The following is a 16,976-nucleotide window of genomic DNA, read 5'->3' on the forward strand; positions in this document are numbered from 1 at the left end:
ACAACACACCGAACAATTTCTCAGCTAATTCATTACGTGACCACCAGTCTGACCTGGAAACATAAAAGCCCCGGCCCTCCCGCTTAGACAGTGCAGGACCTAACCTGACATTTGCACTTTTTTTGCCCCTCATATGTAATGAAATCAATGGATACTTTAATCAATATGTCTATTAAGAGAAATGAGGTGGAAAATGTCAGCCTTCTTTTGTGATTACTCCTGGAAACAGACATTGTTAGCTCCCCTGGCCTCCTACCACACTCTACTACTACTTATTTTTACTACCATTAGTAAAGGTCACTATAATTTCATATTTTTCATGATACCATAATTTGACTTGTGCATTTTCCTTTTCATTATATATTCTTCCGTTTTTATGTAGCTTTGATGTTTTTTTTTTTTCTACTGAACTAGTCAAATTTAAATTCTTAAAGTCATAAACAACTTCAAGATGCTATGTGTTTTCCCTACACAGTGATAGAAACCAGCTTTTGGAGGGGGATTTTATGTTTCAATATATAAAACATATTTCTCACTCTCTCTCAATGATCAGAACATTTTCAGTGAGAGGAGATTTATTTGATTTTTTTTTTTTTTTTTTTTTTTCCCATTTCCCCGGTTGTCCGCTGGAGGAAAAGATCATAGTGTAATTTTAAATGTTTTCAACACTCTTGAGCCTCTTTGTAAACTTCAAGGATGGTTCTAGTAGTCTGCCAAAGCCAAGATGTGTAAGCACATGTACACGCTGTATACAAACAGAGTTGTTTTTTTTTTTTGTGTGCTGCAGCTCTATCTTCATAGGATGTCCTGTGCGGGAAGAGCTGGGGGCCAAGGAGAGCCAGAGGAGGTGGTTGTGACCTTGAGAGGCCGCAGGTTGTAAACATCTGTAATGTGTTGCATTCATCACAATGTCTTCACCAAGCTGATAAAAAAAAAAACTCCAACTGGACCACTAGCTCCAAAAACTGGATAAGGATTTTATTGATAACTGAATTACATTTCTCTTTTATACATATTTCATAAATGATACAGGATTTTACATTTTCTCTTTTTTGCCAACATTACAGCAAACAGATGTCAACAGAGAAAAAAAAAAAACTAAAAAAAAAGAGAAAAACTTAAAAAAAAGAAGAAGTAGGAGGTCAGAATTGAGTACAAGATCATTTCAATCCTATATTCTGCTTCACTCTTTAGGCAATTTAAACATGTTTTTATCGTAAGAACACACAAACAAGATATTGAAAACATAACACATTCAAAACATAGAATAAATGTAATCGGGAGGGGAAAGAAAGGCTGAAGGTGAAAAATGACAGGACAGAGGGATGAGTGGGAACGAGTGAGGTACGAGAGGCGTTCCCCGACATGCTAGCAGAGTGCGCCCTACACCTCCCTTTGGAGTCAAATCCAGGACGTTAGCAACTGGGGGGTCAAGAGGTCATAAAGGTCTTCTTAAGGTGCACCGAGGATGGAGGCTGGTTTTCCATCAATTGGGGAGTATAAATACAAGCCGCATGTCTACACAGGGGGGGGTTATGGGAGTAAATAAGGGGGAAATGGGTGAGTGACTTGGAGGGGTGATGGGGTGCGGTGGGTTGGCTGGGACCGAGTCAGATTTGGCAGGGCGGATTCTAGCGACGCGGCCGAGACGCAGGCCTGTCCGTTGCCCTTTACAACTAGGAGTCTCTACAAACGACGTTCTTAAATTATCTTTGCAGTTTTTTTCTTTTCTTTTTTTTTTTTTTGGATAAATCATCTTTTATATTTTTACATAATTTTCCCATGTAAACATACATTCATGCAACACCCGCTTTATAATAAAGTTCCCTATATTTGATATACTGTTTTGTTTTTTTTTTTGGTTTTGTTTTGTATTTTTTTCAAAAAAATGAAAGACAAAAAGAACACAAAGCAAAAGGCAATAAAAGGTGGATGGCATGATAAAAAGGAGGAGGTGATGATGGAGAGAAGTTGTGTGTAGAAACAGCAGTAGGTATGGTTGGACTGCAGACAGAGGGCTTAACTCTCACTCCTCCACAGTAAATCTCCAAGGTAACTGTCACACTGGGTGTGTGTGTGTGTGTGTGTGTGTGTGTGTGTGTAAAAGCATCTATGAGAGTCAGCCTGTTGTGGAAAAGAGGGATTTAAAGCTATTGATCGCTATCAGATGGGATGAGACCAGAATTGATCTATACCGCTACTGACCAGCAGCGACTAAGGGCAAGGGATTTATGGATATAATGATCTGCCCTTTGCCCCCAGCACACACGCACTATTAAAAACATGTGGATACAACAAATGGACACACACACACCTACACATCAAAACTTATTTCAGCTTGCAAACATTCAAAAAGAGCCTTCCAGCAGAGGAAGTTGCTTTCCAAATGCAATACAGACCAAATTTGTCAAAGATTATCCCATCACCACTCATCAATTCTTTTACACATTTAAATCCTTCGGTATCCAAAAGGCACCATTTCCCTTGGAGATAAAACACACACGCACACACACACACACACACCCATATGTGCCAGGTCACACACATAAGGCAAAATCCTGCTATGAGATCCACACGGATAACTTTTGATTTTACATAAAATCATGCATTTCAGTAGAGAATCTGCAGTTACATACAAGGATCTCTGCAGCAGGATTCAGCCACTTGTCCACACGTCACCAACAAGCAGAGGATGATTTTGAAGTAGTGTCTCTACCCAGGGGCGTCAGGTTATTGTGCTTCCCCTCACCAGAGGTGACCTACAGTGGTCTCGGTCAGTTCAGAGTGAAAAAGCTGGCTTTGAGACCTGTTTAGACTAGAGATTTGAGAGTCAGAGAAGGAACAACCAATCCTCACCGTAAACACAAAACTAACCGAAGCTGACAAAGGTTCATTGGATGACAGTCCCTTGAATGGACAACATAGATATGGCTTCTATAATCTTCGAAAATAACCAATCGGGGTATGAGATTTGAGCTAGATGTGGCAAAGAAAACGGCCCAATTATAAGTACAAAATTGCAACAATGCTCCTACACATTCACAAATTTCTACTGAGGGCATACCATAGCATGCAGTCTACCCTGCCTTACCATCGAGGGAGCAGGCGGCGTTACAGCAACAGTGGGAGGAGAGAACTCTGACTATTTCAGGATGAAAAGCCTCCTGTGAATGAATGTCGAGCTTATACTGTATGTACCTTTTTGTTTATTGTTATTGACTCGTTGCTTAGCTTCATAAGGGAGAGTCACAAAAGCACTCCCTCATGTAACACCATATTATTTCACAATTTGTACAATGCAATGACCAGTCCATGTTAGCAAGCCAAGTTTATGCCTCTTTACATAATGCTTCCAATTGGGGAAAAAAACATGATTTGACTGCATGGGACACTGTACTGTAAGGCATTTACTCAAACCCTATTCTTCCACACGGTGGCTTATTTTTTTTCTAAAGCCATAATACACACAGAGCCCATCAGAGGTCAAAACCTATAGCATGCCTACAAATATCTCTGAAAAACACTCATTATTACTGTAACTCCTATATTATATTCAGCATCTTCTATTGCAATATTCACAAAATGAGGGTAGTGGGAAACAATTTTAATGCATGGCCTGATACACTGGTATTTTTTGTTGCTGCCAAACATTTCCATCGAAGCCATTTTCACCCTCATTTGCCTTTAATGTTACTTTCCATTACAACTTTACTTTGATGGCCATGCACGGGGGGGATGGTGCTGTTTAGTTTAGGATGTTCTGCGGGAATCTGCGCCTTACTGGATGTAGTTGAGATGGAATATGTGTTCATCACTCGAAAGATACAAAAGAGTTCGGTCAAGGTCGTAAATGCATATAATTATGTGTGTGTGTGACAGAGACAGAAAGTGGGCATTGGACTGTTAAGGCAGTCCTTAATGGAGATTTTCAGGAGATGCATGATTTTTCTAATGAAATGATGTTTGCAAGAGAGCTCCTCCCCCCACTGAAAAAAAACTAGCCTCTGTTCATCTGTTTATTTGATTGTATATATATATTTCTATTTATATATATATATATTTATATTTATATATTCTTTTCATAACAAATATACTATGGCTTTCAAAATAAAAAGTGCCAAAATATTTTTTGGAATAAAAGAACACACAGTGATGTTTTTGTCGGTAGTACTCTCATCCTTGCACAGACTGGGCCGGCGCAGGACATCAACAGGACGAGGAAATGAGGCTCGTTGCCTAACGTCACTCCCGCATCCTGTGAAAACCGAGACAGGCTCCTGTTAAAGGTCACACTGGGCAGGGCAGCTGTCCGTCACCCGGAGGGGCGTGGCCCAGGGTGGGAGGAGGAGGGGCAGCAGTTTGCAGCCACAGGAAGACGAAGGTCCGCTGGTGGTCCGACTGCCGCGGGCCCCAGCCCTGTCCTCCATCCATGCAGAGAGCAGTGGGCAGGTTGAGGACTTCCTTGTAAACTTTGATTCATTGGGATAGAGCCCCTCCCTGGAGCCCACCCCATCCAGGAAGAAATATGCATGCGTGTGTTTACAGCGTGACTGCTAAAAAAGCAAGACACCACTGCTGTGTTGGCCTGTAGGGTGGCCGGGGTCTGTGTCCCATTGTCCCCAGGATGTACCACGCGCGCACACACACACACACACACACACTCAAAGATGGCTGCCCCTCTGCATGTACCCTCAGCTGAAGCGCCTACTGACACTTCCTGTGTTTCCTGGGGTTCCCTGCAGGCTGTCCCACTGGAGTCTTGAGGCATATCCACAGTGCCCAGTTTAATTCCATCATCATCATCATCATCATCATCATCATTCTTTTTATCATCCGCAGCCGTGAGAGTTTTTCAGTTCCCATCAATCCTCACCATCCTTCTCTTTCGGCGGTTTCACTTGCAATCAACTTCCAACTGGACTTTTCAGTCAGAAAAGTAAAGAAAAAAAGAAAAAAAAAGAGAAAAGAAAAGAAAATACCTCCCACAGTCAAGAGAGGGATGGGCTTACTAGGTGTGGGAGGGAAGGGTTAAATAGTGGGAAAAAAGAGAGGAGTGGGGGTGGACGGAGAGTGGGACGGAAAGGAGTAGGAAGGGGTTACGGAGGTATGGAGGAGCTCATCGGGGAGGGGCCTCACTCGTCCCATCAATCTTTACTGGCGGTGAGCTGCTGGATTGGGAGCTGCAGCTGGAGCGGGTCCCGAAGACGCTTGAGATCCAACTCCACCTGGACAGGGGAGTGGGAGGCAGACGAGAGAGAGAAAGAGAGAGAGAGAAAGAGAGATGGAGAGAGAGAGAAGAGGAATATGGAGAGGAAGAATGTGAGAAACAGCTTCAAAGTAAAAGTCTATGTAGCATGCGTACGGCTGTTACAAATCCAAGCATCAATGTGTGAAATGTGCGATTCCCCGGCGTGGCTCCAGCACTCCATTTATGTCACAAAACATCCAGATATCGCACAGTGACTGTACCTCGGCGATGTCATCCTTCAGCTTGTTGTACTTCTCAATGTCGAAACGTGTCCTTTTCACCCCCTTGTGGAGGAACAGCAGATACTGTCTGTCTCTAGCGTCAGGATAGATGTACTCCTGCAGGTCAGAGGGGGACACAGACAGAGCACAGCGTAAGAAGAACAAGTTTATCAGATGTTCTCTAGGTCCTGCTTTGTGGTCCTTGGGCCAAAATCATATTGGCAACCAATCCAAAATCAGCTGGCCTTCCTGTCCCTCAAGTTTAACCACCGTTTGAAACATTAGTGGGCGATTCTAGATGCTGAATTCAATTTTTGCAGCTCATGTCAACAATGCAGGTCTGGTTTTCATTACCTAAAAACAGACTCCTCAGGCAGTGCTAGGTTTTACCCCTCATGTTTAAAGAGAGGTTTAAAGAGAGAAGACGGTGCATGATTGGATTACTGTAATGCTGTTTTCTGATCTTCCTGGTTTAGCTCATTTATACAGCCGTCCATCACACAGGCCTTCACAAAGAATGAGCTGAATCTATCTAATCAACAATCAAACACAAAACAAAACGATGTAACACAAACGTGAGGAGGGAAAACAGACAGATGGATGAGGACAACAGATCATATTACACCTCAACATGAGAATCACCACACTGTCTCTCAGTCAGCTCTAGTATGAGTTGTAAAAGTCTTCTGTTGGTTTTAACTCTCTTAACAGCCTGGCACATACATATTATCTGATATTCTTGTTTGAGCCATATGAGCCACACAAATGTTTTGGATCATGAGGTGCTGAACTTACAACTGTTTCCACAGCTTAGAGCTGATGTGTCAGGGGATGCAGTGTTTAGCACTGTTTGATTTTATGTTACACCTGTGCTGGCTAACATACTGTTTTAAACATGATTTTAATATTTATACTTTCACTGTATTTTAGTCTTTGCTTTTTTTTTTTTTTTTAATTTTGTTTAAAGCCCTCTGAGCTGCATCACTGTAAGAAATGCTCTCCCTAAACGTGGTCATAGAGGCCGTCCTTCGCCCAGATATCTTGCACCGCCCTGTCAGCTAGCATTAACCCTGCGAAAGTGCTGCTGCGCAAGACACTGCAGCCCTTCCAGCGACAGGGCTGCTCCTCTTTTGCTGACCCTAAGCTCTGATATCTCTGTGCAAAATAGCGTGAGAAAATACAATTTCCCCACAAGGTTTAATAATGTATCACATTTTATGCGCAACAAAATCACAAAAAGCAATGACAAATGGGCTTGGTTGGAGGAAGGAATAAAAGATATGAAACAAAGTTTTATGTGCACCACACCGTACACCACTTATCATTCCGGGCAGGATGCCAAATGGATGAAGAGGCTCTCTCACTTCAAACAACCACTTGAAACATGAAAGCATCCATCAGTATCATAACATAAAATACATGTGTGTGTGTGAGTTTGTGTGATTTCCCATATGCTGTTTTCACATACCTGACGTGTGAGCACAAAGTAGGCGTACATGGCCATAGCTGTGCCATAAGTGATGAAGTAGGTGACGGGCTCCATGATATCCCAGGAATACTCCCACCAGGTCAGCCTGGCCAGGATGCCAAACTGGGTGGCCATGTACGCCATGCCGCCCCACAGCACCCAGGTGGTACGCCGTTCTGCCTTCTTACTCAGCTCCTCTTTCACCTGCACAGAGGTCAACAAATAAGCAAGCAGCAAAGCCACAGCAACGTCAGACCCAGAAATGTAGGATTTTAAAATTAGGAATTTACTGCGAGCTAAATGAGAAACAAGGCTATCACTCAGGATTCACATTAAGGGGTTTCAGCACTCAAATGGAAGCGAGAAGTTGCAAATTATGAATATATTATTAAAATACAGAAAGCAGGACACAAACATGTCAGTCATTATAGTGAATTTTGAATTACTGCACTTTTCTACATGCATAAAGTTGAGTCCTGACAGCAGTGAGCAGTAAAGATTTTGAACAGCCAACAAGAAGAATTTTTAAAGGATGCCCTGGGTGCAAACGCTGTACTTGTCAAAAAAGGGGGGAAAAAAGGAGGAGGGTGGGTTGGGAGGGGCCAAAGACTGTCGAACATGCCCCACAAAGGAAGTTATACCTTCTCTAGTGGGCGGAGCTGTGAGTTGAGGTCCTCCAGTCGCCCAATCAGCTCTCGCTCTTTGCTGAGCTGGTGCTCCTCGATGCGCAGCGTGGTGTAGAGCTGCTGCACCAGGAACTTCACGTCATTCAGCCGCTCGGCCTCCTCATGGGCCAGCAGCTCTGAGACACCAATGCGCACACACACACAAACACACACAGACAAATAAATGTGAACATGCATGCACACACACACAGATAACATTGGTTTAATACAATCCAGTAATCTATAATCACCCTAGCAACAACCAAGAACCCCCTACACCTTATTCATGATGTAGGAATACATAACAGCCAGAAAACACCCTTGTAACTACCTGACACACCTTAGCAACCACTTAATACACCTTATAAACAGCCTAGCAACCACCTGGAATCACCCTAGCAACTACCTGGTACACCCTAGCAACAACCTATAAATAGCCTAGTAGCAACCAGCTACACCCTATCAAATGCAATAGTACAGTACCTAGAAATACCTGGTATACCTTAGCAGCAATCAAGAAATACCTTAGCAAACACCTAGAAATACAACCACCTAGTGCTCCTTAGCAATCACTTACAACACCCTGGCAACAACCTAGAGGCACACACTTAGTTTTTTTCCATTTTTGTTGGTTGTGTAGTGTTTTTTGTTTGACTTGATGTTTTATGACTTTGGTTTTTTAACCTAACTTTCTTTTGTTTTTTGTTTTTTTTTTGCCATGTTTTGCTACCTATTTTCACACCCTAATATCAACAAGCTCCACATGTCCAGCGGCACTGTTGCACAGCAATCATCCACATTTTCTCCAGTAAATGCATCTGTCTCTGTTTTCTTCCAATTATTGGCAGGGACCCTGGCATGAATGACCCCGAGTGCAGCAGATAGTCTCTGCTTTACCGCCTGACCTCACCTCTCCGTGGTGGCCGCACGAGGTGTGTGGTGTCATTGATGACAAGCTTGAAGTCATCCAGCAGGAGGATGTCTATACCTGTAGAGGAGGCCACCCTCGCCCCATCTGGACAAAGAGAAAGAGGGGACAGTGGGTGTGAAGGAGAGAGAGCACTGATTGTTAGCCACTAGAAAAACCCTTCACCTCTTTGTCCTTTCGGTCTGAATTTAAATAAGCTCTCAGGGAAATCAGATGTGTTTAACACTGAGAGTTAAGATTTCAAGAACATTTTTTTTTTTTTTTTTGGAATAATGAACCTTTTGAGTAGATCGGGAATTGATTTCATGGTCAGTGCAATGGCGTTAAACGCTATTGCAAAGCTGCAAGCACCGGAACATTTAACAAGAGCTAACTTGAAAATGGGTGGACGCCCAAAATCATGTTCAAACATGTGTGTATGTAACTACCTGAGGCAAAGGGAAGTAGTCGTGTGTGTGTATGTATGTGTGTTTGTGTCTATGTGCTCCTGATCATACCTGTGGAGTAGATGGCTACCCGGTCAATGCCCCTGTCTTCTGCCTGGAGCTGTTGCAGAAAAACTCCCACACAGTCACTGAGTGGCTTTAGGGTGAACTGGCACCTCTCTCGCCTGGACGGCAAATTGACTGAGATCACTGGCAGCCCGTTCTGATACACCACTGTCACCTCTGTGAGGGGGCGGGGAGGGCAGAGGAGGAGGCCGCAGGAAAGAAAAGAGGTGTCAGACAAATATCTCAGAAACAGAAAATGAACAAAATGGGAAAGGTCTGAATTGAATCAGGGAAAAAAGGGCTTTCATGTACTCCCTTCCTGCTAATGGGAACTTATTTCAAACTTATTTAAAACTGAAGAGACGGTTTCTCTTAGTGATTGACATTGTTGAGTGATTATGACAGCTCTTGAAGCAAAATTAATGAGAAGCTGTTCCTCTTTGTTCTGTTGAACTGCTATCTTTCAAAAGCTCACGCACTGAATTTTGAGTTTCTTATTTGTACTGTGACTGGAACTGTCTTTTTTGGTCATGTACACTGTTCACTGCTGTTTATCTACAATTTAATTTCATGTTGCGCCTCACTAGGCCAGGCATAACTGAATCTGAGCTGAACGACCTACAGCCTAAATAAGGGTTTAAAAATGTTTGCAATAGTACCTTGGTGTTGAGTCCAAGGCTTAATTCGGAATAGACTACTGCACGTTCAGCTGCACCAAACACCAAAAAAACAGTACAAAGTGTGATATGCTCAAAGTGCTCTGGTAACTTTAATGTTTTTCTCTCAGTGTCAAAAGTCAGGCACCACTCTGGTTGATGAAATAATGGTGTGTGGTTTAATCCCAGCAGGGGGCAGTACAGCAGCAGCACCACCCGTGGGAGTTCAACAGTAAAACTGCCAACCTCGGAGGGGCAACAACCCTGCAGCAGCCTCGCAGCCTCACAGCAAACCCCATATATCAACAATACACTTCACTCACAGCAGACCTGGAGGGTATTTCTCAAAGCAAGATTATAAAGTTAGCCAAAAAACTGTGAGGAAGATTATGCTGTATCCTTGTGATAGTGACTTGAATCTCTAGAACAAAACTTGAGGGTTTGGTTTAAGAATAGGATTCGGTAATGCATGCTGATGATGACTAAAAATAAACACAATTTCAGAGATATTACATAACATTTTTAAAAGTTATTTGGATAACCCTGCATTGTGAAATACCCATCTGGATCAAAGTGAATTTGCCAAGTCTTGCTGGTGCTTGTTTTTTTACCCTTCTTGGGAGTGCTGGGTTGGGTTTGTCAGATGCGACACACAAATTAATGCCTTCAAATTGATATTCTCCTCTGGGATTAACAACTTATCAGTACACCTGATACTTTAAATGCCACCCATCTGGTACTGTGCACCAGGCAGGAAAAAACAAACACTAAGAGTTATTTTCAAATACTGCTTGACTGAGGTCTAGTTTGCATACCATCTGCCTGATAGCTTCATATAATTAACATGCATGAATAGAGCTAATACTAAAAGTGTGCTGACACACAATCGCATAGAAATACACACACTGTTGTTTTGTCAAAAACTAGGCTGCTTTGTACTGTCAGGTCCTTGGGATCAATGCAATATAATATTACTAACCTTTCCCCCACAAAAGTTATATCGATGCACTGATGCTAATGATCAATACTTTTTTATTTACACTGTAAAATGAAAAAGACGACACAGTGATGCTTGTGTACATGATGTGCTTGAAAGTGGTACATCTTAAATCTTCTTTACTCCTAAGTTTCAGCTTTTGCAGCTGGGGAAAAGAGAGATGGCATAATAAATGGAAGCAGCTAACACAGTTTCCTCTGCCAATCTTTAGTGCACAGAAAACAAAACCATCAGAGCGCTGCACGGATATTAATGCCTTGGTAGCTGTCACCTGCACTTTCCAACATCCAGCATCACCATGAGAGGTGTCATTTTAGTCCGAGACACCTGTACCACTGTTAACGCTCGGTAACACTGTGTTTTTCTGGCATAATAGTCTCTGATCCAGCCATAATAATAGCTCCTGACCCAGCTCTGTTGGTCCGTAACCAAACTCTGGTTATAATGAGCCAGCACAGCTTATACCATTATCATGCTGAGTGGTCCCTAATGACAGAGCGATGAATCAAGCTGCGAGCCCACGGCAGAGGTGATCCAGGCTGCCTTGTGCTGCACCCGACAACCTCTGTCTCCTCCTCGGGACCACTGCAGTGAATCAGCAGATCTGCACTTGGGCTCACACCAAGAAGTGCAGGATCACGGCTGCATGGCGGGCTTGAGTAACGCCAGCCAAGATCAGTTACAAGTTTGTCTGGAAAATGTTAAAAGATGCCGATGTATGCTTTTGCACTTTAATTCGCTTCATCGCTGAAACTGTGTCATGCCCAATTTGTCACCTTGCCTCAAGTGTCTGCGCTCTGCACCTGTTCTCTTTGTCCTCCCCTGTCCTGTTTTTGCACAAACAGGACTCGTGGTATGTGGTACGTGCTTGCCTACCTGCTTTTCTTGTTGCTGTACCATTAGAGCCCGGTTTAAAATCAAATCAGCATGCTCTGCAATGCTGCTGCCTTTTCCTCTAAAGCCCTCCCCACCACCCCGCCTTTCTCTTATTCCCCTCTGCTCATTGCTCTCCATCTCTACTGATTCTCACACAGACGGGCAGATGCTGGCCTGAGACGGATTCCATATTAATGACTGCTGGCTGTTAACTCGAAATGAGCCTCCCCTGTCTGATCAATGCAGAGTTCCCGTCCAGTGCGGAGCTCATTTGTCTCGGAGTGGGCAGGGACTGTATTCAGGTTTTCTCTGACAAGGGAAACCCGGGCTTCTGGTGCCTTTCTCCTCAGAGCTGATACGGCTCATATGGTCATAAATAAATCCAGCCCATTAGCCTTAAAACAACATCTCACTCACGACAAAAAATTTTCAAACCACTGCAAAGACAGTGCCTGGAATGGCTGAGCAGCGTGCGAGGTGGAGACTTACCCTCTGGGGCAGTGGAGGAACACAACAGTCTCTGGCCCTGCCATGAGGGAGAGCCCCTCCAAACCTGCAAGACAGGATCAGAGAGAGCCTGGTTACTTCAACTTGGTTACTTCAGCCACAGAAAAGCAAACACCTGTATCTCTCATCTAACATTTCTCTGTCTGCCGACATAAAACCAGATGTGCTGCTGGCAGCTTTGGGTGTAAAATGTTCACTGGTGGGACTGATCTGGAGGATTACGTTACAAAATGGCCCCCTCTGTTTTTCCCATGGAGAGAATGGAGCCACACCCAAGAAACACAGGCATACAGATCCAACTGTAGCTGCCCAGTCACGGAAATATTGTACAATACTGCCTGTGAGGCGCTCACTCAAACACACACACAGACACACACACAGTATCTTACATCATATCTATATTCACCAACATCCAGGCAAAGAAACTGCTACTTTGAAGACTACAACACAATGGGAGACACACTGTGGGGGCAGCAGAATGCACTCTGAATAACAACAATGTGGTTCAGTATGCATACTTCTCCAAGAAAGGAAACACTCCAGTCATGTCAGACACTGAGAAAAGCAGAGAGGCAGGGAGGGAGGGAGGGAGGAAGGAGGAAGGAAGATGAACAGAGGAGGAGCTTGGGAAAACCCTCCCTTCTCTGGCACTACCGTGTGCTGTTAGTGGGGCGAAACAGGGAGTGTCCGTACGCACTGCACATGTCCTGAATCACATTTTACGCTGAGCCGAGATCAAGCCTTCTAAGGAATTTCTTGGGAAGGGGGGAGGAGGAGGAAGGAGGTGGGTGAAGACAATGAAGACAAGACAAAGCAAATCAAGGAATAAGAAAGACGCCAGGGGGTGAAGAAGACAACTTTTGTGATCAAAGTTTTAGATGCAAGCACACGCACAAACAGGATATGCCTCTAGTGCACCGCGATACAAAGCACTGTTTATATCCTGGCCTAGTCCTGATAGAGGTGCCTGCAGTCATGCAATGTGCCCAGCTGCAGTGCTTGCCATGTGTATGTGCTGTATGTACTATGTGTGCAATGGTTTACCTTTTTTCATGATTTGGTTTGTACCTTGGCTTTTAGGCCATAGTTTGTTTGTTTGTTTTTTTTTTTGTTTTGTTTTTTTTGTATACTGAAAAAACTGAATTCAAGTTATTTTCTCTTAAGTGAAACAAATACCAATATTTCTGCATAAACAGCGTAACAGGGTTTTTGCCAATTATTTTTTATGTAGCTTAAGGAGAGGTCAGGTTACTAGGACTGATGTTATAATTAATCAAAAGCCATGTTTAATGATCTGCATAACAAAATTGCAAAACCACCTAGAAAACAAAATTGTAATTTTCTACTGAGCAAAAAAACTTAATGAGGAAGAACTACAGTAAAGAAAGAGAGAAGGACAAAAGAAAAATCACGGTTCATCACACGTATGATTAATTGAGGACTGCAGAATCACGGTTTTGACCCAAAGCTGTTACACCCTTAGGTATCTCCCCAGTTTCCCCTGTGTGCTCAAAGCCTCCCCAGCCACAGACTCAGCATCTTCCTCCCTCCGGCATCCGACTCCAGCCAGCACCGTGCAATTTTCACACTGTGACTCCTCAGGCTTTCACATAAGCCCAACTGCACCGCTCTCTATATCCAACCTTTCTCAGCAAGACCAAACTGATGCTCTCAAGGAAGAAATCTACTAATGTCAGATTCATATCAGGTTTACAACACACACACACACACACGTGCACACAATCTATCTCACTCTTACTCAACCAAACCACAACAGATGACAGCAGATTTAAAGCACAGTTCCTCTTCTAAACCTTCTAAAGCTGTTAAAGTGTAGGTTGAAAAGATCTATCAGACCTGTGTGTGTGTGTGTGTGTGTGTGTGTGTGTGTTGCCAGTACAACCTGTCTGACTCAGCTGCGTTCTGGATCTGTAGCACTTAGCTAAACACGAGCGCTGTGGCTCCCTGACCCTGCACAGCATCTCCTTGCTTGGCAGCCAGCAAATGGCCAACTTCAGAGGAGCAAACGGGGCCAAAGCTGGGATGCTAGCACCCAAACTCTGTGAGTCGGGTGCCGGGGCCAGATTTTATCATAGCTCAGCACAAATATCCTGGCTCCTACCTCTCATCGCTAGCTCTTGTGATATAGGCACCTTCAGAGGAAGTGCAGGTGCCCACAACACAATCATTTTTTCCACTGAGCTCTTGTTCTGAGGCCCAGTGACGCAGCCTGAGACTTAGGGAATAAAAAGGCCCATGCATCAGTAAAAAAAAAAAAAAAAAAAAAAAAATAGCACTGGGTCACATAGCTTTAGCAGTTACTTTTTATGGTTTGTTTTAGGCTACACAGGTGGGGCTTTCAACACAGAACAGCCCGATGAGTGCCAGAAACTTAAAAGAATCGCAGGGAAGTTGAGTGATTTTCAGTCCTTCCTTTTCAGTTCTTTCCTGTGACTGACTGACTAAACACTATCTGAATCATCTTTATTACCACAAAACATAATTCCAATTGAACTCTAAACTTAAATGCTGAGAGCAATTTGCAAATAAACTGTCAAAAAGGTGAGACTGGGTCCAGCAGCGGGGCTCTAACTTGTAATCTGAGGATAAAGTGAGGTGCAGCTCTTCAGCAGAGGCTCTGACAAACTCAGCGGTCAGTCAGTTGCTGCCGATTAAACGTCTTTGCTGTCAATCAGGAGATGCGGCTGCCAGTCGCAGGGCTTCAGCTGTCTTGTCCAGAGGGCCAAAGTTTTCAGTCACACAGTGCAAACAAACCAGACTGCTGTATTTACTGTAATGAGGATATGGATGGGAGGAATGTTGACTATAACACAAACAGTGACAGTTAACAATTTCTGAGGTTGGGAGTGGCAGCAGTGGTGGGTGATGATGTGTTGATCTCGACTTAGATGAGTGGTGACATTAATTAGTGATCAAGTCCTAATCAGCCTGTTGTCTGCATTGGACCATGACTGCTCCCTCTGTGCCTCCTCTCCCTCTGAATCTGCCTCCATCTCTCTCTCTCTCTCTCTCTCTCGTCTCTGTATCTAGCAGGATGGTCCTAAGAGAAGGAGCACAGAGCCAGAAGAACTGGGGGCACCTGCAATGCAACACTTCCCTCCATCCACACCCATCAGAGGCTCAGTGGCCACATGCAGATGGAGCTGAGTTTTCACCACACTAGTACTGCATTTTTGCTCCACTCCCAAAAGGAAATAATACTGTCTGGCAAATTCGAACTAGGGCCGAACAATTAATCAAACAATATACTAGCGAAATTGCAGTATGGCAAAGTGCAATATCCAAATGAGAGGAGGTGCAAGTATTTATATATGGGTAAAATGTAACAAAATACCATTATAAATCAAGCACTGTGGCGCTACAGAGATGACTGGGCCTACAAACTGTATTCTCCATATGTAAGGAAACATGCTTGCTTGGTACAGGCACAGGCAACAACAACAACAAAAAAACATCATTTTAATGGGTTTAATGGAGTAAATGAAAATCAGAACCCAAAAGGGATCATCCCCACTAAAATCATAAATCATATTGCAGCTGCAATATCTGTCAAAGTCACTGCTGTATGAGTTTTCACACCATGTTGTTCAGCCCTAATTCAAACTTTATTCTCTTTTTCACCATCAGCAAACACTTGGAATGGCAAGGCAAAGAGTTTGAGGCACAAAAACTTCTGCGTACTCTGAAAATATTAAAAAAAGAAGTGCTTACTGCTGCCACTGCAGCATAATAAGGGCAGAAAACTTATACAACGACATCCACTGTCGACTGAACACCACCATGGGGATCACAGGTGTGCGCTTGTGTGTATGTGTGTGTGTGTGGATGTGAGATACAGTAGTCTCAGCACCTGCATCATGACTCCTGTTTTTGATGGTAAACAGGCCGCAGATGAGAGAATGTTGTTACTCGAATCTCTCCACAGGGAGCTGTGTGTGTGTCTATGTGTGTGTCACCCCAAATGAGGATATAGCGATTACTGTCCCATGGCCAGGGTACTAAGTAGAGCCCAAACAGTGATTAGGCTGCTGATCAGATAGTGCTGAGAAAGGCGTTCTGGCTGGCCTGGAATAACTGCGCAGCCTGCAGAGAGCAGTCCAGCACTGCTTAGCCCATTCATTAACTTGGAACTAATTTCCACTGGATACACACAATATCACCAACACCAACCCACGCACCCTGACACAGTGCAGCAGCACAAACATATGCACTCTGTGTGAGTGATGTCAGTACATATAAGTGCATGCATGAACTGTGCTTATGTGCAATGTGTATATGAGCGTATATCCATCTGTGTACATGTGTGGTCTTTGTATGCTTATATCCATGTGTGTTTGCAGGTGGCATACGTGTCTCTGTGTGTGTGTGTCTATGTGTGTGTGTGTGTGTATGTCCACCCGTCTGTTCACCAGTCTGTTTGTCAGTAGCAGTTGCAGAGCGACCCCCCACCCCACCACCACCACCACCCCTCCCCCCTCCCTCGGCAGACAGCCACCGAAATGCTGCCTGAAATATTTAACAGCGAAGCAGCAGTCAATAGCACAGCAACCTTGGAATCAATGTCATACAGTGAGGAGAGAGAGAGCGAAAGAAATGAGATGGTACTGAGGAGGGCTAGGAAGATGAGCAGCGAGAGACAGAGAGAGAGAGAGTTGAAGGAGGTGAAAGAACGGAGGGATAAATGGAGGAGTGAGCAGCAGCAGCAGCAGGGGAGCGATAGAGATAAATGAAGGCTGGAGTAAAACGGCGTGAGTCACGAGCATGCGCGCGTTTCTGACCATGTGCTGCATACTGTACCCTGCAGCAGACGGCCCTCCCCTCTGAAACGTGACTATACTGGGCGTAGTGGTGATGGCTAGAGAGAGATAGAGAGGGGTGGGGTGGTGGTGGGGGGGTGG

The 16,976-nt window shown here is 44.0% G+C and overlaps 1 protein-coding gene across 3 annotated transcripts in view; it reads right to left on the reverse strand.

Moving 5' to 3' along the window:
• Window positions 1-957: 957 nt before the first annotated feature.
• Window positions 958-16,976, reverse strand: part of mcu (mitochondrial calcium uniporter) — a 63,308-nt gene continuing 47,289 nt past the window's right edge. For all 3 annotated transcript variants that reach the window (XM_030070633.1, XM_030070634.1, XM_030070632.1), the window contains 7 exons: window positions 12,040-12,103; window positions 9,028-9,198; window positions 8,513-8,617; window positions 7,579-7,739; window positions 6,938-7,141; window positions 5,470-5,586; window positions 958-5,225 (listed from right to left, as the gene is read on the reverse strand). In XM_030070633.1, the coding sequence (XP_029926493.1) occupies window positions 5,145-5,225; window positions 5,470-5,586; window positions 6,938-7,141; window positions 7,579-7,739; window positions 8,513-8,617; window positions 9,028-9,198; window positions 12,040-12,103 (903 nt within the window). In that variant the 3' untranslated portion in view covers window positions 958-5,144. The remainder of the gene's footprint in view (window positions 5,226-5,469; window positions 5,587-6,937; window positions 7,142-7,578; window positions 7,740-8,512; window positions 8,618-9,027; window positions 9,199-12,039; window positions 12,104-16,976) is intronic.

Source organism: Myripristis murdjan, chromosome 15 (genome assembly GCF_902150065.1).
Source record: "Myripristis murdjan chromosome 15, fMyrMur1.1, whole genome shotgun sequence".
Lineage (NCBI taxonomy): Eukaryota > Metazoa > Chordata > Actinopteri > Holocentriformes > Holocentridae > Myripristis > Myripristis murdjan.